The sequence below is a fragment of the Panulirus ornatus genome, chromosome 68, assembly GCF_036320965.1.
Source record: "Panulirus ornatus isolate Po-2019 chromosome 68, ASM3632096v1, whole genome shotgun sequence".
Lineage (NCBI taxonomy): Eukaryota > Metazoa > Arthropoda > Malacostraca > Decapoda > Palinuridae > Panulirus > Panulirus ornatus.
The window spans coordinates 5,488,804-5,505,445 of NC_092291.1; the positions used below are offsets into that span (position 1 = coordinate 5,488,804).

At 40.1% G+C, this 16,642-nt stretch overlaps 1 protein-coding gene across 1 annotated transcript in view; it reads right to left on the reverse strand.

Annotated features, from left to right (window-relative positions):
• LOC139747271 (uncharacterized) overlaps positions 1–16,642 on the reverse strand; it is an 81,314-nt gene that overhangs the window by 25,603 nt on the left and 39,069 nt on the right. Inside the window, exons 5-8 of the mRNA XM_071659367.1 lie at positions 13,991–14,051; positions 13,665–13,756; positions 13,196–13,376; positions 9,002–9,153 (exon numbers count right to left, since the gene is read on the reverse strand). Coding sequence (XP_071515468.1) covers positions 9,002–9,153; positions 13,196–13,376; positions 13,665–13,756; positions 13,991–14,051 — 486 coding nt within the window. The remainder of the gene's footprint in view (positions 1–9,001; positions 9,154–13,195; positions 13,377–13,664; positions 13,757–13,990; positions 14,052–16,642) is intronic.

The following is a 16,642-nucleotide window of genomic DNA, read 5'->3' on the forward strand; positions in this document are numbered from 1 at the left end:
CTTTCCTCACTCATCCTCTCCATGTGCCCAAACCACTTCAAAACACCCTCTTCTGCTCTCTCAACCACGCTCTTTTTATTTCCACACATCTCTCTTACCCTTACGTTACTCACTCGATCAAACCACCTCACACCACACATTGTCCTCAAACATCTCATTTCCAGCACATCCATCCTCCTGCGCACAACTCTATCCATAGCCCGCGCCTCGCAACCATACAACTTTGTTGGAACCACTATTCCTATATATATTATTTTTTTTTTTTATTATACTTTGTCGCTGTCTCCCGCGTTTGCGAGGTAGCGCAAGGAAACAGACGAAAGAAATGGCCCAACCCCCCCCCCCATACAAATGTATATACATACGTCCACACACGCAAATATACATACCTACACAGCTTTCCATGGTTTACCCCAGACGCTTCACATGCCCTGCTTCAATCCACTGACAGCACGTCAACCCCGGTATACCACATCGCTCCAATTCACTCTATTCCTTGCCCTCCTTTCACCCTCCTGCATGCTCAGGCCCCGATCACACAAAATCTTTTTCACTCCATCTTTCCACCTCCAATTTGGTCTCCCTCTTCTCCTTGTTCCCTCCACCTCCGACACATATATCCTCTTGGTCAATCTTTCCTCACTCATCCTCTCCATGTGCCCAAACCACTTCAAAACACCCTCTTCTGCTCTCTCAACCACGCTCTTTTTATTTCCACACATCTCTCTTACCCTTACGTTACTCACTCGATCAAACCACCTCACACCACACATTGTCCTCAAACATCTCATTTCCAGCACATCCATCCTCCTGCGCACAACTCTATCCATAGCCCACGCCTCGCAACCATACAACATTGTTGGAACCACTATTCCTTCAAACATACCCATTTTTGCTTTCCGAGATAATGTTCTCGACTTCCACACATTCTTCAAGGCCCCCAGGATTTTCGCCCCCTCCCCCACCCTATGATCCACTTCCGCTTCCATGGTTGCATCCGCTGCCAGATCCACTCCCAGATATCTAAAACACTTCACTTCCTCCAGTTTTTCTCCATTCAAACTCACCTCCCAATTGACTTGACCCTCAACCCTACTGTACCTAATAACCTTGCTCTTATTCACATTTACTCTTAACTTTCTTCTTCCACACACTTTTCCAAACTCAGTCACCAGCTTCTGAAGTTTCTCACATGAATCAGCCACCAGCGCTGTATCATCAGCGAACAACAACTGACTCACTTCCCAAGCTCTCTCATCCCCAACAGACTTCATACTTGCCCCTCTTTCCAAAACTCTTGCATTTACCTCCCTAACAACCCCATCCATAAACAAATTAAACAACCATGGAGACATCACACACCCCTGCCGCAAACCTACATTCACTGAGAACCAATCACTTTCCTCTCTTCCTACACGTACACATGCCTTACATCCTCGATAAAAACATTTCACTGCTTCTAACAACTTTCCTCCCACACCATATATTCTTAATACCTTCCACAGAGCATCTCTATCAACTCTATCATATGCCTTCTCCAGATCCATAAATGCTACATACAAATCCATTTGCTTTTCTAAGTATTTCTCACATACATTCTTCAAAGCAAACACCTGATCCACACATCCTCTACCACTTCTGAAACCACACTGCTCTTCCCCAATCTGATGCTCTGTACATGCCTTCACCCTCTCAATCAATACCCTCCCATATAATTTACCAGGAATACTCAACAAACTTATACCTCTGTAATTTGAGCACTCACTCTTATCCCCTTTGCCTTTGTACAATGGCACCATGCACGCATTCCGGCAATCCTCAGGCACCTCACCATGAGTCATACATACATTAAATAACCTTACCAACCAGTCAACAATACAGTCACCCCCTTTTTTAATAAATTCCACTGCAATACCATCCAAACCTGCTGCCTTGCCGGCTTTCATCTTCCGCAAAACTTTCACTACCTCTTCTCTGTTTACCAAATCATTTTCCCTAACCCTCTCACTTTGCACACCACCTCGACCAAAACACCCTATATCTGCCACTCTATCATCAAACACATTCAACAAACCTTCAAAATACTCACTCCATCTCCTTCTCACATCACCACTACTTGTTATCACCTCCCCACTTGCGCCCTTCACCGAAGTTCCCGTTTGCTCCTTTGTCTTACGCACTTTATTTACCTCCTTCCAGAACATCTTTTTATTCTCCCTAAAATTTAATGATACTCTCTCACCCCAACTCTCATTTGCCCTTTTTTTCACCTCTTGCACCTTTCTCTTGACCTCCTGTCTCTTTCTTTTATACATCTCCCACTCAATTGCATTTTTTCCCTGCAAAAATCGTCCAAATGCCTCTCTCTTCTCTTTCACTAATACTCTTACTTCTTCATCCCACCACTCACTACCCTTTCTAATCAACCCACCTCCCACTCTTCTCATGCCACAAGCATCTTTTGCGCAATCCATCACTGATTCCCTAAATACATCCCATTCCTCCCCCACTCCCCTTACTTCCATTGTTCTCACCTTTTTCCATTCTGTACTCAGTCTCTCCTGGTACTTCCTCACACAGGTCTCCTTCTCAAGCTCACTTACTCTTGCCTATATATATATATATATATATATATATATATATATATATATATATATATATATATATATATATATATGTGTGTGTGTGTGTGTGTGTGTGTATGTGTGTATATGTGTGTATGTGTGTGTGTATGTATATATATATATATATATATATATATATATATATATATATATATATATATATATATATATATATATATATATATATATTATCCTTGGGGATAGGGGTGAAAGAATACTTCCCACGCATTCCTCACGTGTCGTAGAAGGCGACTAGAGGGGACGGGAGCGGGGCGCCAGAAATCCTCCCCTCCTTGTATTTTTTAACTTTCAAAAAAATGGGAATCAGAAGGAGTCACGCGGGGAGTGCTCATCCTCCTCGAAGACTCAGGTTGGGGTGTCCAAATGTGTGTGGATGTAACCAAGATGTGAAAAAAGGAGAGATAGGTAGTATGTTTGAGGAAAGGATCCTGGATGTTTTGGCTCTGAGTGAAACGAAGCTCAAGGGTAAAGGGGAAGAGTGGCTTGGGAATGTCTTGGGAGTAAAGTCAGGGGTTAGTGAGAGGACAAGAGCAAGGGAAGGAGTAGCAGTACTCCTGAAACAGGAGTTGTGGGAGTATGTGATAGAATGTAAGAAAGTAAATTCTCGATTAACATGGGTAAAACTGAAAGTTGATGGAGAGAGATGGGTGATTATTGGTGCATATGCACCTGGGCAAGAGAAGAAAGATCATGAGAGGCAAGTGTTTTGGGAGCAGCTGAATGAGTGTGTTAGTGGTTTTGATGCACGCGACCGGGTTATAGTGATGGGTGATTTGAATGCAAAGGTGAGTAATGTGGCAGTTGAGGGAATAATTGGTATACATGGGGTGTTCAGTGTTGTAAATGGAAATGGTGAAGAGCTTGTAGATTTATGTGCTGAAAAAGGACTGGTGATTGGGAATACCTGGTTTAAAAAGCAAGATATACATAAGTATACGTATGTAAGTAGGAGAGATGGCCAGAGAGCGTTATTGGATTACGTGTTAATTGACAGGCGCGCGAAAGAGAGACTTTTGGATGTAAATGTGCTGAGAGGTGCAACTGGAGGGATGTCTGATCATTATCTTGTGGAGGCTAAGGTGAAGATTTGTATGGGTTTTCAGAAAAGAAGAGTGAATGTTGGAGTGAAGAGGGTGGTGAGAGTGAGTGATCTTGGGAAGGAGACTTGTGTGAGGAAGTACCAGGAGAGATGCTTGAGGACAATATGTGGTGTGAGGTGGTTTGATCAAGTAAGTAATGAAAGGGTAAGAGAGATGTGTGGTAACAAAAAGATGTGTGGTAATAAAAAGATCCAATCCACTGACAACACGTCAACCCTGGTATACCACATCGATCCAATTCACTCTATTCCTTGCCCTCCTTTCACCCTCCTGCATGTTCAGGCCCCGATCACACAAAATCTTTTTCACTCCATCTTTCCACCTCCAATTTGGTCTCCTACTTCTCCTCGTTCCCTCCACCTCCGACACATATATCCTCTTGGTCAATCTTTCCTCACTCATTCTCTCCATATGCCCAAACCATTTCAAAACACCCTCTTCTGCTCTCTCAACCACGCTCTTTTTATTTCCACACATCTCTCTTACCCTTACGTTACTTACTCGATCAAACCACCTCACACCAAACATTGTCCACAAACATCTCATTTCCAGCACATCCATCCTCCTGCGCACAACTCTATCCATAGCCCACGCCTCGCAACCATACAACATTGTTGGAACCACTATTCCTATATATATATATATATATATATATATATATATATATATATATATATGTGTGTGTGTGTGTGTGTGTGTGTATGTGTGTATATGTGTGTATGTGTGTGTGTATGTATATATATATATATATATATATATATATATATATATATATATATATATATATATATATATATATATATATATATATATTATCCTTGGGGATAGGGGTGAAAGAATACTTCCCACGCATTCCTCACGTGTCGTAGAAGGCGACTAGAGGGGACGGGAGCGGGGCGCCAGAAATCCTCCCCTCCTTGTATTTTTTAACTTTCAAAAAAATGGGAATCAGAAGGAGTCACGCGGGGAGTGCTCATCCTCCTCGTAGACTCAGGTTGGGGTGTCCAAATGTGTGTGGATGTAACAAAGATGTGAAAAAAGGAGAGATAGGTAGTATGTTTGAGGAAAGGAACCTGGATGTTTTGGCTCTGAGTGAAACGAAGCTCAAGGGTAAAGGGGAAGAGTGGCTTGGGAATGTCTTGGGAGTAAAGTCAGGGGTTAGTGAGAGGACAAGAGCAAGGGAAGGAGTAGCAGTACTCCTGAAACAGGAGTTGTGGGGGTATGTGATAGAATGTAAGAAAGTAAATTCTCGATTAATATGGGTAAAACTGAAAGTTGATGGAGAGAGATGGGTGATTATTGGTGCATATGCACCTGGGCAAGAGAAGAAAGATCATGAGAGGCAAGTGTTTTGGGAGCAGCTGAATGAGTGTGTTAGTGGTTTTGATGCACGCGACCGGGTTATAGTGATGGGTGATTTGAATGCAAAGGTGAGTAATGTGGCAGTTGAGGGAATAATTGGTATACATGGGGTGTTCAGTGTTGTAAATGGAAATGGTGAAGAGCTTGTAGATTTATGTGCTGAAAAAGGACTGGTGATTGGGAATACCTGGTTTAAAAAGCAAGATATACGTAAGTATACGTATGTAAGTAGGAGAGATGGCCAGAGAGCGTTATTGGATTACGTGTTAATTGACAGTCGCGCGAAAGAGAGACTTTTGGATGTTAATGTGCTGAGAGGTGCAACTGGAGGGATGTCTGATCATTATCTTGTGGAGGCTAAGGTGAAGATTTGTATGGGTTTTCAGAAAAGAAGAGTGAATGTTGGAGTGAAGAGGGTGGTGAGAGTGAGTGATCTTGGGAAGGAGACTTGTGTGAGGAAGTACCAGGAGAGACTGAGTACAGAATGGAAAAAGGTGAGAATAATGGAAGTAAGGGGAGTGGGGGAGGAATGGGATGTATTTAGGGAATCAGTGATGGATTGCGCAAAAGATGCTTGTGGCATGAGAAGCGTGGGAGGTGGGTTGATTAGAAAGGGTAGTGAGTGGTGGGATGAAGAGGTAACATTATTAGTGAAAGAGAAGAGAGAGGCATTTGGACGATTTTTGCAGGGAAAAAATGCAATTGAGTGGGAGATGTATAAAAGAAAGAGACAGGAGGTCAAGAGAAAGGTACAAGAGGTGAAAAAGAGGGCAAATGAGAGTTGGGGTGAGAGAGTATCATTAAATTTTAGGGAGAATAAAAAGATGTTCTGGAAGGAGGTAAATAAAGTGCGTAAGACAAGGGAGCAAATGGGAACTTCAGTGAAGGGCGCTAATGATGAGGTGATAACAAGTAGTGGTGATGTGAGAAGGAGATGGAGTGAGTATTTTGAAGGTTTGTTGAATGTGTTTGATGATAGAGTGGCAGATATAGGGTGTCTTGGTCGAGGTGGTGTGCAAAGTGAGAGGGTTGGGGAAAATGATTTGGTAAACAGAGAAGAGATAGTAAAAGCTTTGCGGAAGATGAAAGCCGGCAAGGCAGCAGGTTTGGATGGTATTGCAGTGGAATTTATTAAAAAAGGGGGGGACTGTATTGTTGACTGGTTGGTAAGGTTATTTAATGTATGTATGACTCATGGTGAGGTACCTGAGGATTGGAGGAATGCGTGCATAGTGCCATTGTACAAAGGCAAAGGGGATAAGAGTGAGTGCTCAAATTTCAGAAGTGGTAGAGGATGTATGGATCAGGTGTTTGCTTTGAAGAATGTATGTGAGAAATACTTAGAAAAGCAAATGGATTTGTATGTACCATTTATGGATCTGGAGAAGGCATATGATAGAGTTGATAGAGATGCTCTGTGGAAGGTATTAAGAATATATGGTGTGGGTGGCAAGTTGTTAGAAGCAGTGAAAAGTTTTTATCGAGGATGTAAGGCATGTGTACACGTAGGAAGAGAGGAAAGTGATTGGTTCTCAGTTAATGTAGGTTTGCGGCAGGGGTGTGCGATGTCTCCATGGTTGTTTAATTTGTTTATGGATGGGGTTGTTAGGGAGGTGAATGCAAGAGTTTTGGAAAGAGGATCAAAAATGAAGTCTGTTGTGGATGAAAGAGCTTGGGAAGTGAGTCAGTTGTTGTTCGCTGATGATACAGCGCTGGTGGCTGATTCATGTGAGAAACTGCAGAAGCTGGTGACTGAGTTTGGTAAAGTGTGTGAAAGAGGAAAGTTAAGAGTAAATGTGAATAAGAGCAAGGTTATTAGGTACAGTAGGGTTGAGGGTCAAGTCAATTGGGAGGTAAGTTTGAGAGGAGAAAAACTGGAGGAAGTAAAGTGTTTTAGATATCTGGGAGTGGATCTGGCAGCGGATGGAACCATGGAAGTGGAAGTGAATCATAGGGTGGGGGAGGGGGCGAAATTCCTGGGAGCCTTGAAGAATGTGTGGAAGTCGAGAACATTATCTCGGAAAGCAAAAATGGGTATGTTTGAAGGAATAGTGGTTCCAACAATGTTGTATGGTTGCGAGGCGTGGGCTATGGATAGAGTTGTGCGCAGGAGGGTGGATGTGCTGGAAATGAGATGTTTGAGGACTATGTGTGGTGTGAGGTGGTTTGATCGAGTAAGTAATGTAAGGGTAAGAGAGATGTGTGGAAATAAAAAGAGCGTGGTTGAGAGAGCAGAAGAGGGTGTTTTGAAATGGTTTGGGCACATAGAGAGAATGAGTGAGGAAAGATTGACCAAAAGGATATATGTGTCGGAGGTGGAGGGAACGAGAAGTGGGAGGCCAAATTGGAGGTGGAAAGATGGAGTGAAAAAGATTTTGAGTGATCAGGGCCTGAACATGCAGGAGGGTGAAAGGCGGGCAAGGAATAGAGTGAATTGGATCAATGTGGTATACCGGGGTTGACGGGCTGTCAGTGGATTGAATCAGGGCATGTGAAGCGTCTGGGGTAAACCATGGAAAGCTGTGTGGGGCCTGGATGTGGAAAGGGAGCTGTGGTTTCGGGCATTATTGCATGACAGCTAGGGACTGAGTGTGAACGAACGAGGCCTTTGTTGTCTTTTCCTAGTGCTACCCCGCACACATGAGGGGGGAGGGGGATGGTATTCCATGTGTGGCGAGGTGGCGATAGGAATGAATAAAGGCAGACAGTGTGAATTGTGTGCATGGGTATATATGTATGTGTCTGTGTGTGTAATATATATGTGTACATTGAGATGTACAGGCATGTATATTTGCGTGTGTGGACGTGTGTGTATAGACATGTGTATGGGGGTGGGTTGGGCCATTTCTTTTGTCTGTTTCCTTGTGGTACCTCGCAAACGCGGGAGACAGCGACAAAGCAAAATAAAATAAAATAAAAATAATATATGTGTATATATATATATATATATATATATATATATATATATATATATATATATATATATATATATATATATATGTATGCATTGAGATGTATAGGTATGTATATGCGTATATGTGGACATGTATGTATATACACGTGTATGTGGGTGGGTTGGGCCATTCTTTCATCTGTTTCCTTGCACTACCTCGCTAACGCAGGAGACAGAGACAAAGTATAATAAATAAATGAATAAATAAGACTAACTATGACAACCTTTTTTTGGAGGGCTTCAATGACCTCAAACTTCAAATTTTCAATCTCTTGGTCCCTAAAGAAGATTCTAAATCTTCCACAATTCAGTACTATCTTATCCAGGTTTCAAACCAGGGTCTTAGACCCAACTCAGACTGCAAATGGAAAAGTGAGGAACAATTATATACATGTGGAAGTTCATGTTTCATTTCATTACATTAGGTGTGGGTTGAGAATGTGTATGAGAGGTCTGCAAGGCTGTACATATGCAATCTATTCCATGGAACTGGAAGCAGATTCAAAAATGAGAGAAGATAGATTGAAAATTATCAAGAAATGAATTTACTCAACAGTCATTCTCTCTTCGTGTAAATTCCAACAGTAGTGTAAATATCTGATGAACAATTTTCATTCAATTTTTCCAGAATTCTCATTTTCCAAGACTAGGGTTTATGAAGGGACATTAACCTGACTGACTTAAATATTATTACAGATATGGAAGTAACAGAAAACAAAATAATCAAAGCAAGAGACTAACTCAAAAAAAAAAATCAGCAAAGGGACCAGATGTAATGCTAGCTATTCTCATTTAAGAGACAAAGATAACAATGAAATGTAGCCTATAACTGCAATGGCACATATGAACATATGAAGTAAAATACCATAAAAGAGGAACAGACTGCTTCACAATAGTATTCTATCATTTGAGGCATTGAACACAAAAATGGTTTAACTTGCCTGTGTTGCGATGGTGGTGCTGGACACCTCATTGGTGAGGACAAAAGTGACAGAATAATTGCCTGGCTCAAGAACTGTCACACTGAAAGTGCTCCTGAGAGCTTGGGAGGCACCACCTCCTGAAGATGTGCCAAAGTCCAGAGATTTGTTTACTAGAGAAAGAGTTCATAAAATGTATCAGAGCAATAATGGTTGTTTAAAATATGACACAAATATATTTCAGAACATTAATATGTTACAAATTCAATGAAGATAAATGAAAAAATCTGAAGACAACAAAACAGAAAGTCATCATGGGATAAAACCACTGAAGATTGTGTAAATGATGAATACAAAATTCTCTGTATGATATCATGGAAACAAACGCATCATACAGATTAAGAGGTGAATGAGGGATGACATTAATGCTATTCAAGGACAGTGTGTGACAGAATTACAGAAAAGTTAATCAAATAGCATGGAAGACCCTCATTCCAAAAACTCTAGATCACCTTTCATTCTGACCCAAAATTACTGCACATTCTTCATTATGCAAAGCACTCCTTCATCCAAATGAAGTACGGTATTCCTACTTCTTTCACTGATAGATCTTCTGGGTCTTTGGCTAAACACATTTGTAATGTCTTCTGTCATTTAACCTTTGTTTGCCAATACTGATGATACCATAATTGTTTCAACCACTGACAAAGAAAATCATTTTGATTCTATTTACTTTAACTTCAAATCAGATAATTTCAACATTCCCTCACCTCCTGATGCACCCTTTATGAATCCCAAGCTCCCTCCTATAATCTCTTAGATAAAATCCAAAAAGAACTTGCCTTTGGTCACAGGAAAGTAATTAGGATAGGATGGCATATCTCCTCATGTTCTGAAGGAGTGTGCCTCTGGACCTGTCCATTCTTGATAAATTCTTGAAATTTTCCTAAAAATCTACACTTTTCCTTCTACTTTGGACATCAATTGTAACAATTATCCTAAATGCAGTTTTCAACCCTAATCTTACTGTCTTTACTTCTAATTCCAAACTTTATGAATCTGCCTAAAATATATTTTCCTTAGGCATCTTGAATCCCACAGTCTTTTCTCCCTTTGTCTATACAGTTCTAGAAATGCAGTATCTCTGGTTAAAGTGTGATATATTCTGTATATGCATCTGTAGTGTGAGTAATTGTTCAGTTCAGTTGGAGGTTACACATTTGGCATGATGGGTCTTGTGATATGTTGAAACAGTGTTTATGTTGGAGAAATGGGTGATATCAAGAATGCATGCGAGAAAGTGTAACTTATCAGCATGTTTAGCAAGGTTGTGTTTAAAACTAGACTGGGAGGTAGGTTGCTTAGCGCTTGTTGGGCCATTTCAGAATGTACATATTTTGTCACTGTTGCATTTACTGGGAGAAGGGGAATTAGTGAGTTCACGTTACTGAAATGTGACACACATTACTTTATTCATACTTAGAAACAAGTGGTTGGCGTGGTTTGAATGTGAAAAGTCTGGTTATGTTGCAAAGAAGTGGGTGCTACACATATTGAGGTGGGATTGTATTGGAAGGATTTTTGTCTTGTTATACTAATGCTGAATGTTTTTGATTGCTAGGCAGCTGGTGATTGTTCTGAGTGATCTGTTTTGTGTGTTTTCAGCTGTATCACATTTGTGTTTAACATGGTGGATGACCAAACAAATACAGCACAGTTTCAGATGGAGAGGATGAGCTGCTTGACATGAATGTGAAATAATCTTACTTCTTCATCCCACCACTCACTATCTTTTCTAATCTGCCCACCTCCCACGCTTCTCATGCCACAAGCATCTTTTGCGCAAGCCATCACTGCTTCCCTAAATACATCCCATTCCTCCCCCACTCCCCTTACCTCCTTTGTTCTCACCTTTTTCCATTCTGTACTCAGTCTCTCCTGGTACTTCCTCACACTAGTCTCCTTCCCAAGCTCACTTACTCTCACCACTCTCTTCACCCCAACATTCTCTCTTCTTTTCTGAAAACCTCTACAAATCTTCACCTTCGCCTCCACAAGATAATGATCAGACATCCCTCCAGTTGCACCTCTCAGCACATTAACATCCAAAAATCTCTCTTTTGCGCACCTATCAATTAACACGTAATCCAATAACGCTCTCTGGCCATCTCTCCTACTTACATACATATACTTATGTATATCTCTCTTTTGAAACTAGGTATTCCCAATCACCAGTCCTTTTTCAGCACATAAATCTACAAGCTCTTCACCATTTCCATTTACAACACTGAACACCCCATGTATACCAATTATTTCCACAACTGCCACATTAATCACCTTTGCATTCAAATCACCCATCACTATAACCCGGTCTCGTGCATTAAAACCACTAACACACTCATTCAGCTGCTCCCAAAGCACTTGCCTCCCATGATCTTTCTTCTCTTGCCCAGGTGCATATGCACCAATAATCACCCATCTCTCTCCATCAACTTTCAGTTTCACCCATATCAATCTAGAGTTTACTTTCTTACACTCTATCACATACTCCCACCACTCCTGTTTCAGGAGTAGTGCTACTCCTTCCCTTGCTCTTGTCCTCTTACTAACCCCTGACTTTACTCCCAAAACATTCCCAAACCACTCTTCCCCTTTGCCCTTGAGCTTCGTTTCACTCAGAGCCAAAACATCCAGGTTCCTTTCCTCAAACATACTACCTATCTCTCCTTTTTTCTCATCTTGGTTACATCCACACACATTTAGACACCCGAGTCTGAGCCTTCGAGGAGGATGAGCATTCCCCGCGTGACTCCTTCTTCTGTTTCCCCTTTCAGAAAGTTAAAATACAAGGAGGGGAGGGTTTCTAGCCCCCCGCTCCCGTCCCCTTTAGTCACCTTCTACGACACGAGAGGAATGCGTGGGAAGTGTTCTTTCTCCCCTATCCCCATATATATATATATATATATATATATATATATATATATATATATATATATATATATATATATAGTGTAACATGTTCTTGCCAATAATGATTCAAATCATCATACCACCCTACTTTTTTGGTAAATGGTGGCATGTTATCTCTATAATCATATTTTGGTCTTTCATGATTTTGATTTTCTGTGGCATCAATGGTGATTTTGTTATCTCTCCATCTATTTCATATATCATATTAGTTCCAGAATTTCCTTTCTTTGGTTTGCATTAAATGCAACGAATTGGGAGTCCATGTTCGCTGTCAGTTTGTAGAGTTAGGACCAAGACCCCAGTTCTGCAAAATTTTTTCCACAAAATGTCATTGGGAACAGAGCTAATAATGATATATACAGAGACAGGAAGGAAGGGCATGGCAGCATATGGAACCATGGAAGTGTATGAGAGTCATGGGGTGGGTGAGGAGGGGGGAGGTTCTTGGATTACTGAAGAATTTGTGGAAAGAGAGAGAGATCATTAACTGGGAAGGCTAAAATGTTGATGTTTGAAGGTACAGTAGTCACATCATTATCATATGGATGCGAAGAATGGGCTATATATAAGACTATACAGAGGAGAAAGGATGAGTTGGAAAAGAAATGCTTGAGGACAATATGTGGTTTGATCACGTAAGAAATGAAAGGGTAAGAGTGGGGTTGAGATATCTAGAGATGTGCTGAAATGGTTTGGACAGAGAAGAATGAGTGAGGAAAGGTCGATAAAGTGGAGAGAACAAGGAAAATGGGGAGACTAAATTGAAAATGGAATAATGGAGTGAAAGAGATTTTGAGCAGTTGGGGCTTAAACATGCAGGAGAGCTAGAATGAAATGGAATAATGGAGTGTAAAGAATTCAGTGTGCTGTCAACAGGCTGAACCAGGACGTGTGAAGCACCTGGGGTGAACCATGGTCAGTGGGGCCTAGTTGCGGAAAGGGAGTTATGGGTTCAGTGCATTATACATGACAGTTAGAGAATGGGATTTAGCAGATGTGGCCTTTCTTTGTCTGTTCCAGGCTTTACCTTGTTAATGCAGGAGACAGCAATCAGTATGAAAGAAAAAGAAAGAAGGGAACAGAATTTCTTTTTCAAAACTTGTCTCCTTTTGGTAACTTTCTGAAATGTATGTGATGTGAAATATTCACAAAGTATCATTCTGGCTCATACAATCACAATAACAAATAAAGAGAGCAGAAAAATTATGATAAAAAAAGTAGTCAACAGCCTCAATTTTAACTTACAAAGTAAAACACCATTATTGAGTGTAGCATAGACCAGCGCAGTGAAAGGAGGGTTTGGGGCAGCTGCAAGATCAAGGCTAAAGTTGAATCCTTCACTGACAGATAAGCAAGGGCACAGAGCAGTCACCACCCATTCATCTGTGACCACAGGTACAACATGCACCAAGCTGCTGTATCCTACCTGTAAAACCCAAACTTTCGTAAATAGCTACAGAAATAACAAAAGAAAAAATTGATGTCATTTGTCATAGTTTCACTAGATGTCCCTGCACTATAAAGGAATTAACACTGGTCCCATGTTGAAATCCCAGAAGTAATCCATGTGTCACTGTGGAAGTACTGCAACAACCAATTAAAATAAAACCCTCAAAGTATTTTCTATCAAATGACCCAAGTCTTAGCATCTTTACTCAAAAAGTACACTTTAAAGGGCATATTGTACCAAACTTCCAAATGATGCTACACTTACCCGACTAAGAGCATTGGATGCATTGCCCGTAAGTGTAAAGTTTCCTGTTGTGGTGTAGTTAAGTTGTACATCCCAAATCCCACCTGTTGCATCTGTTATAGAAAGCATAGAAATACATCTTATACATGTCTTTAGTTTTAACCTCAGTCTATCAGTTCCTTTTTCAGAATAAAGTATTGTAACAAGGTAAAGGGTTCATGCTAACTACATTATCTTAGCATCATAATGACAAATCTGAATGAAATAACAACTGAGAGCCAGTTAAGACTTAGTAACGTACTTGAATGTAGAATATTCTGAAACTTGAAAATAGCAATTAAACTCACTATCAAAATATTTGTAAACGATCTCTGGCCCCAGGTTCAAACTGGAAAATAGTGGAGCACCCTGGAAAGAGGACATTGTTCTTTAAGTTTACGTCATGTAATATCCATCGAACTTTAACCCAATATAAAACCACATTACTCAACCAAATCACCGTAGTTTTTTGTTAAATCTTCACCACTTAAGGTATGAAGATTGTTTGTCATCAAAGTACTTTCTAAGAGGAGTGCATGTAACACCCTATGCTGAATGTAAGCAAAGAATCATATGATTCGATGAGTATTTTCTTTTTCCAGAGATAATGAAGCCAGAGTATTTTTTGGTATATACTTTATGAGCTTCAGGCAGTAGGACATGAAGACTTCAGGCTGTCAGCCTTGTCAAAAGTGGTTAGAACACTTTAAATGGAAAAAATTTTATTTAGAAATTCTATCGAAAAAGTAATGTGATTGATTTCAGCGATAACACTGGTCAATCATCAATCATATCTGTGTAGTTATCACTAACTACAAACATTGTGTTGATAAGGTGTCATCTTTCATGCCAGTGGTTGTTAATCCTGTAATCATACTATTTCACAATACGTGTGCCGGGGTTTGGGCAGTTGGTATTTAATCATTATCACTTGACCTTTCAGTCAAAAGCTTAAAGAAAAATCCCTCTCTAATTCTTAACTATTATTTTGTTTGGATAGTAACTCACAGACTAAAGGCTGATTAATTAAGAAATTATCAACCAATAGGGAGGAAACTACTTCCTCAACTAGCTTAATCACCCTACTTCACAGGAGAGATTGATATCTGTACATTGATGGAGTGATTAGGGAATGTCCACAAGATAATTTTGTCACGTTGAAGGCGAGCTAAATATGCCTTACATGAATCACTAAAACAATGCGCTCTTCTCCAGAAACAAACCATCATGTGATGGCTTGACAACTAACACAATAAAGGTATTCTTTATCTCTGACGCCTGTTCCAAACTGTCACTCCCTGAAGGGTATGGCCAAGGAAACAGTCTCTCCATAACTAGTAAACTCCAGTGCTGCTTCTTAGCATTTATGCCTCACCCTTGATAGGCCAAAGGCAGAAGGCTACTCTAGCGCAGTGTTTGCAGAGACTCTTATGTTCCTCCTAACTACTTCTACCTAATGCTCCTGCCTGATTTCCCTGCCTTAAATGTTCCAACCTACTACAGCTACCGCTCCTAACATTTTGCCAAGAGGAAGGGCTAGTTGGTGCTCACCACAGGAAAATCTAAAATTACAAAGAACTAGTTTTCTGTTGTTAAGTATCATGTATGTCTGGGAAAGATTGTATGTTTGTGGACAGAATACCAGTAGTCCACATATGGGTGAAGCAGAAGGAAAAGTTACCTATGTCAGAAAAGCGCAACTTGAGGTTGCTCACTACGTCATTAACAGACCCGACTAAACGATTCCCAATTTCTCAGGAGGTTCTAATGATAAAATCAAAGCTTTATTTAAGCATACAAAAAATACGAAACTGTACTGCTATAGGTTACTAAACTTATCACCTGAGTCTGAATAATCAACATAAATCCTTAAAAAGGGGTTCACATTAAAAAAAAGTGATTTCCTGGGATGTTCATATATCAAGAATATGCATCCTTTGAATCCCCTACGCAATGAAAGTATTTTCTGAAGTCTTACCAGCACGTGAAGGCCAATGATAATTAAATGAAATGAAAGATTATATGAAGTGAATTGCTCTTGTGATGACAGAATTCATTTATGATTTCTTGAAACAAAACCTATAATATTAAGTTACAATAAATGAAAGGCAAAAATGTAAAGAGATTCGACACTGGAATGGCGGATTTCCACTCTCATACCACTTTAATCCTATCCAAAACCCTCAAAGCGACCTCAAATACCACATTTTCAACCTCCGCTTTAAGTAACCAGAGTCTGATCAGTATAAATCCTCTTGTGGATTTTTCTCATTAATTCCTGGACCCATAACAAATTACCCTTCCTCTGGAAATAATTATAATCTCCGTCCATAAAGGAACTAACCTTCAAATGCCTTCTCATCAGTTAGGACGATTTTCCTCCTTAGCAATCCACACAATTTCAGTTTTTTGCATTCTACACTTCCCATTTCTTCACACTTTATCAATTCATATTAGAAAACAATCCAATTTCAATACTACTTTTTGCAACACACAGAAACTTTATTAAACATTGCTCCCTGCCACATGCTGTTAGACGAGATCTAGGGAATTACACAGTATAACAACAGAGTAAACTTTCATTCTAGTGTTTCCACTCCAAAAATGACAATTCCAAATCTTGCCAACAAAACATTTCAGGATGGACCGTAAAATATCAGGATTCTATAGCTGAGCATCTGTAACCTTACAATTCCTTTCATTAAAGTATACCATCACAGCAATTATTTGGGACAATGAGCTATCAATACATTCATGTATGATTAAAATAAATGACTTTTTATGCAAATGGTAGCCACTGATTGATGTTTTGGTTCAATTTTTTTTTTTTCAAACTGGGTGCGATGTCACTATCAGGGAATATTTCATCTATGGTTTCCACCATATGATCCACGTGAATGAAAGGTGCATACTGTTCAGCCCTATATCTTGACAATACCTCAGCCTTTGATACTTTCAGC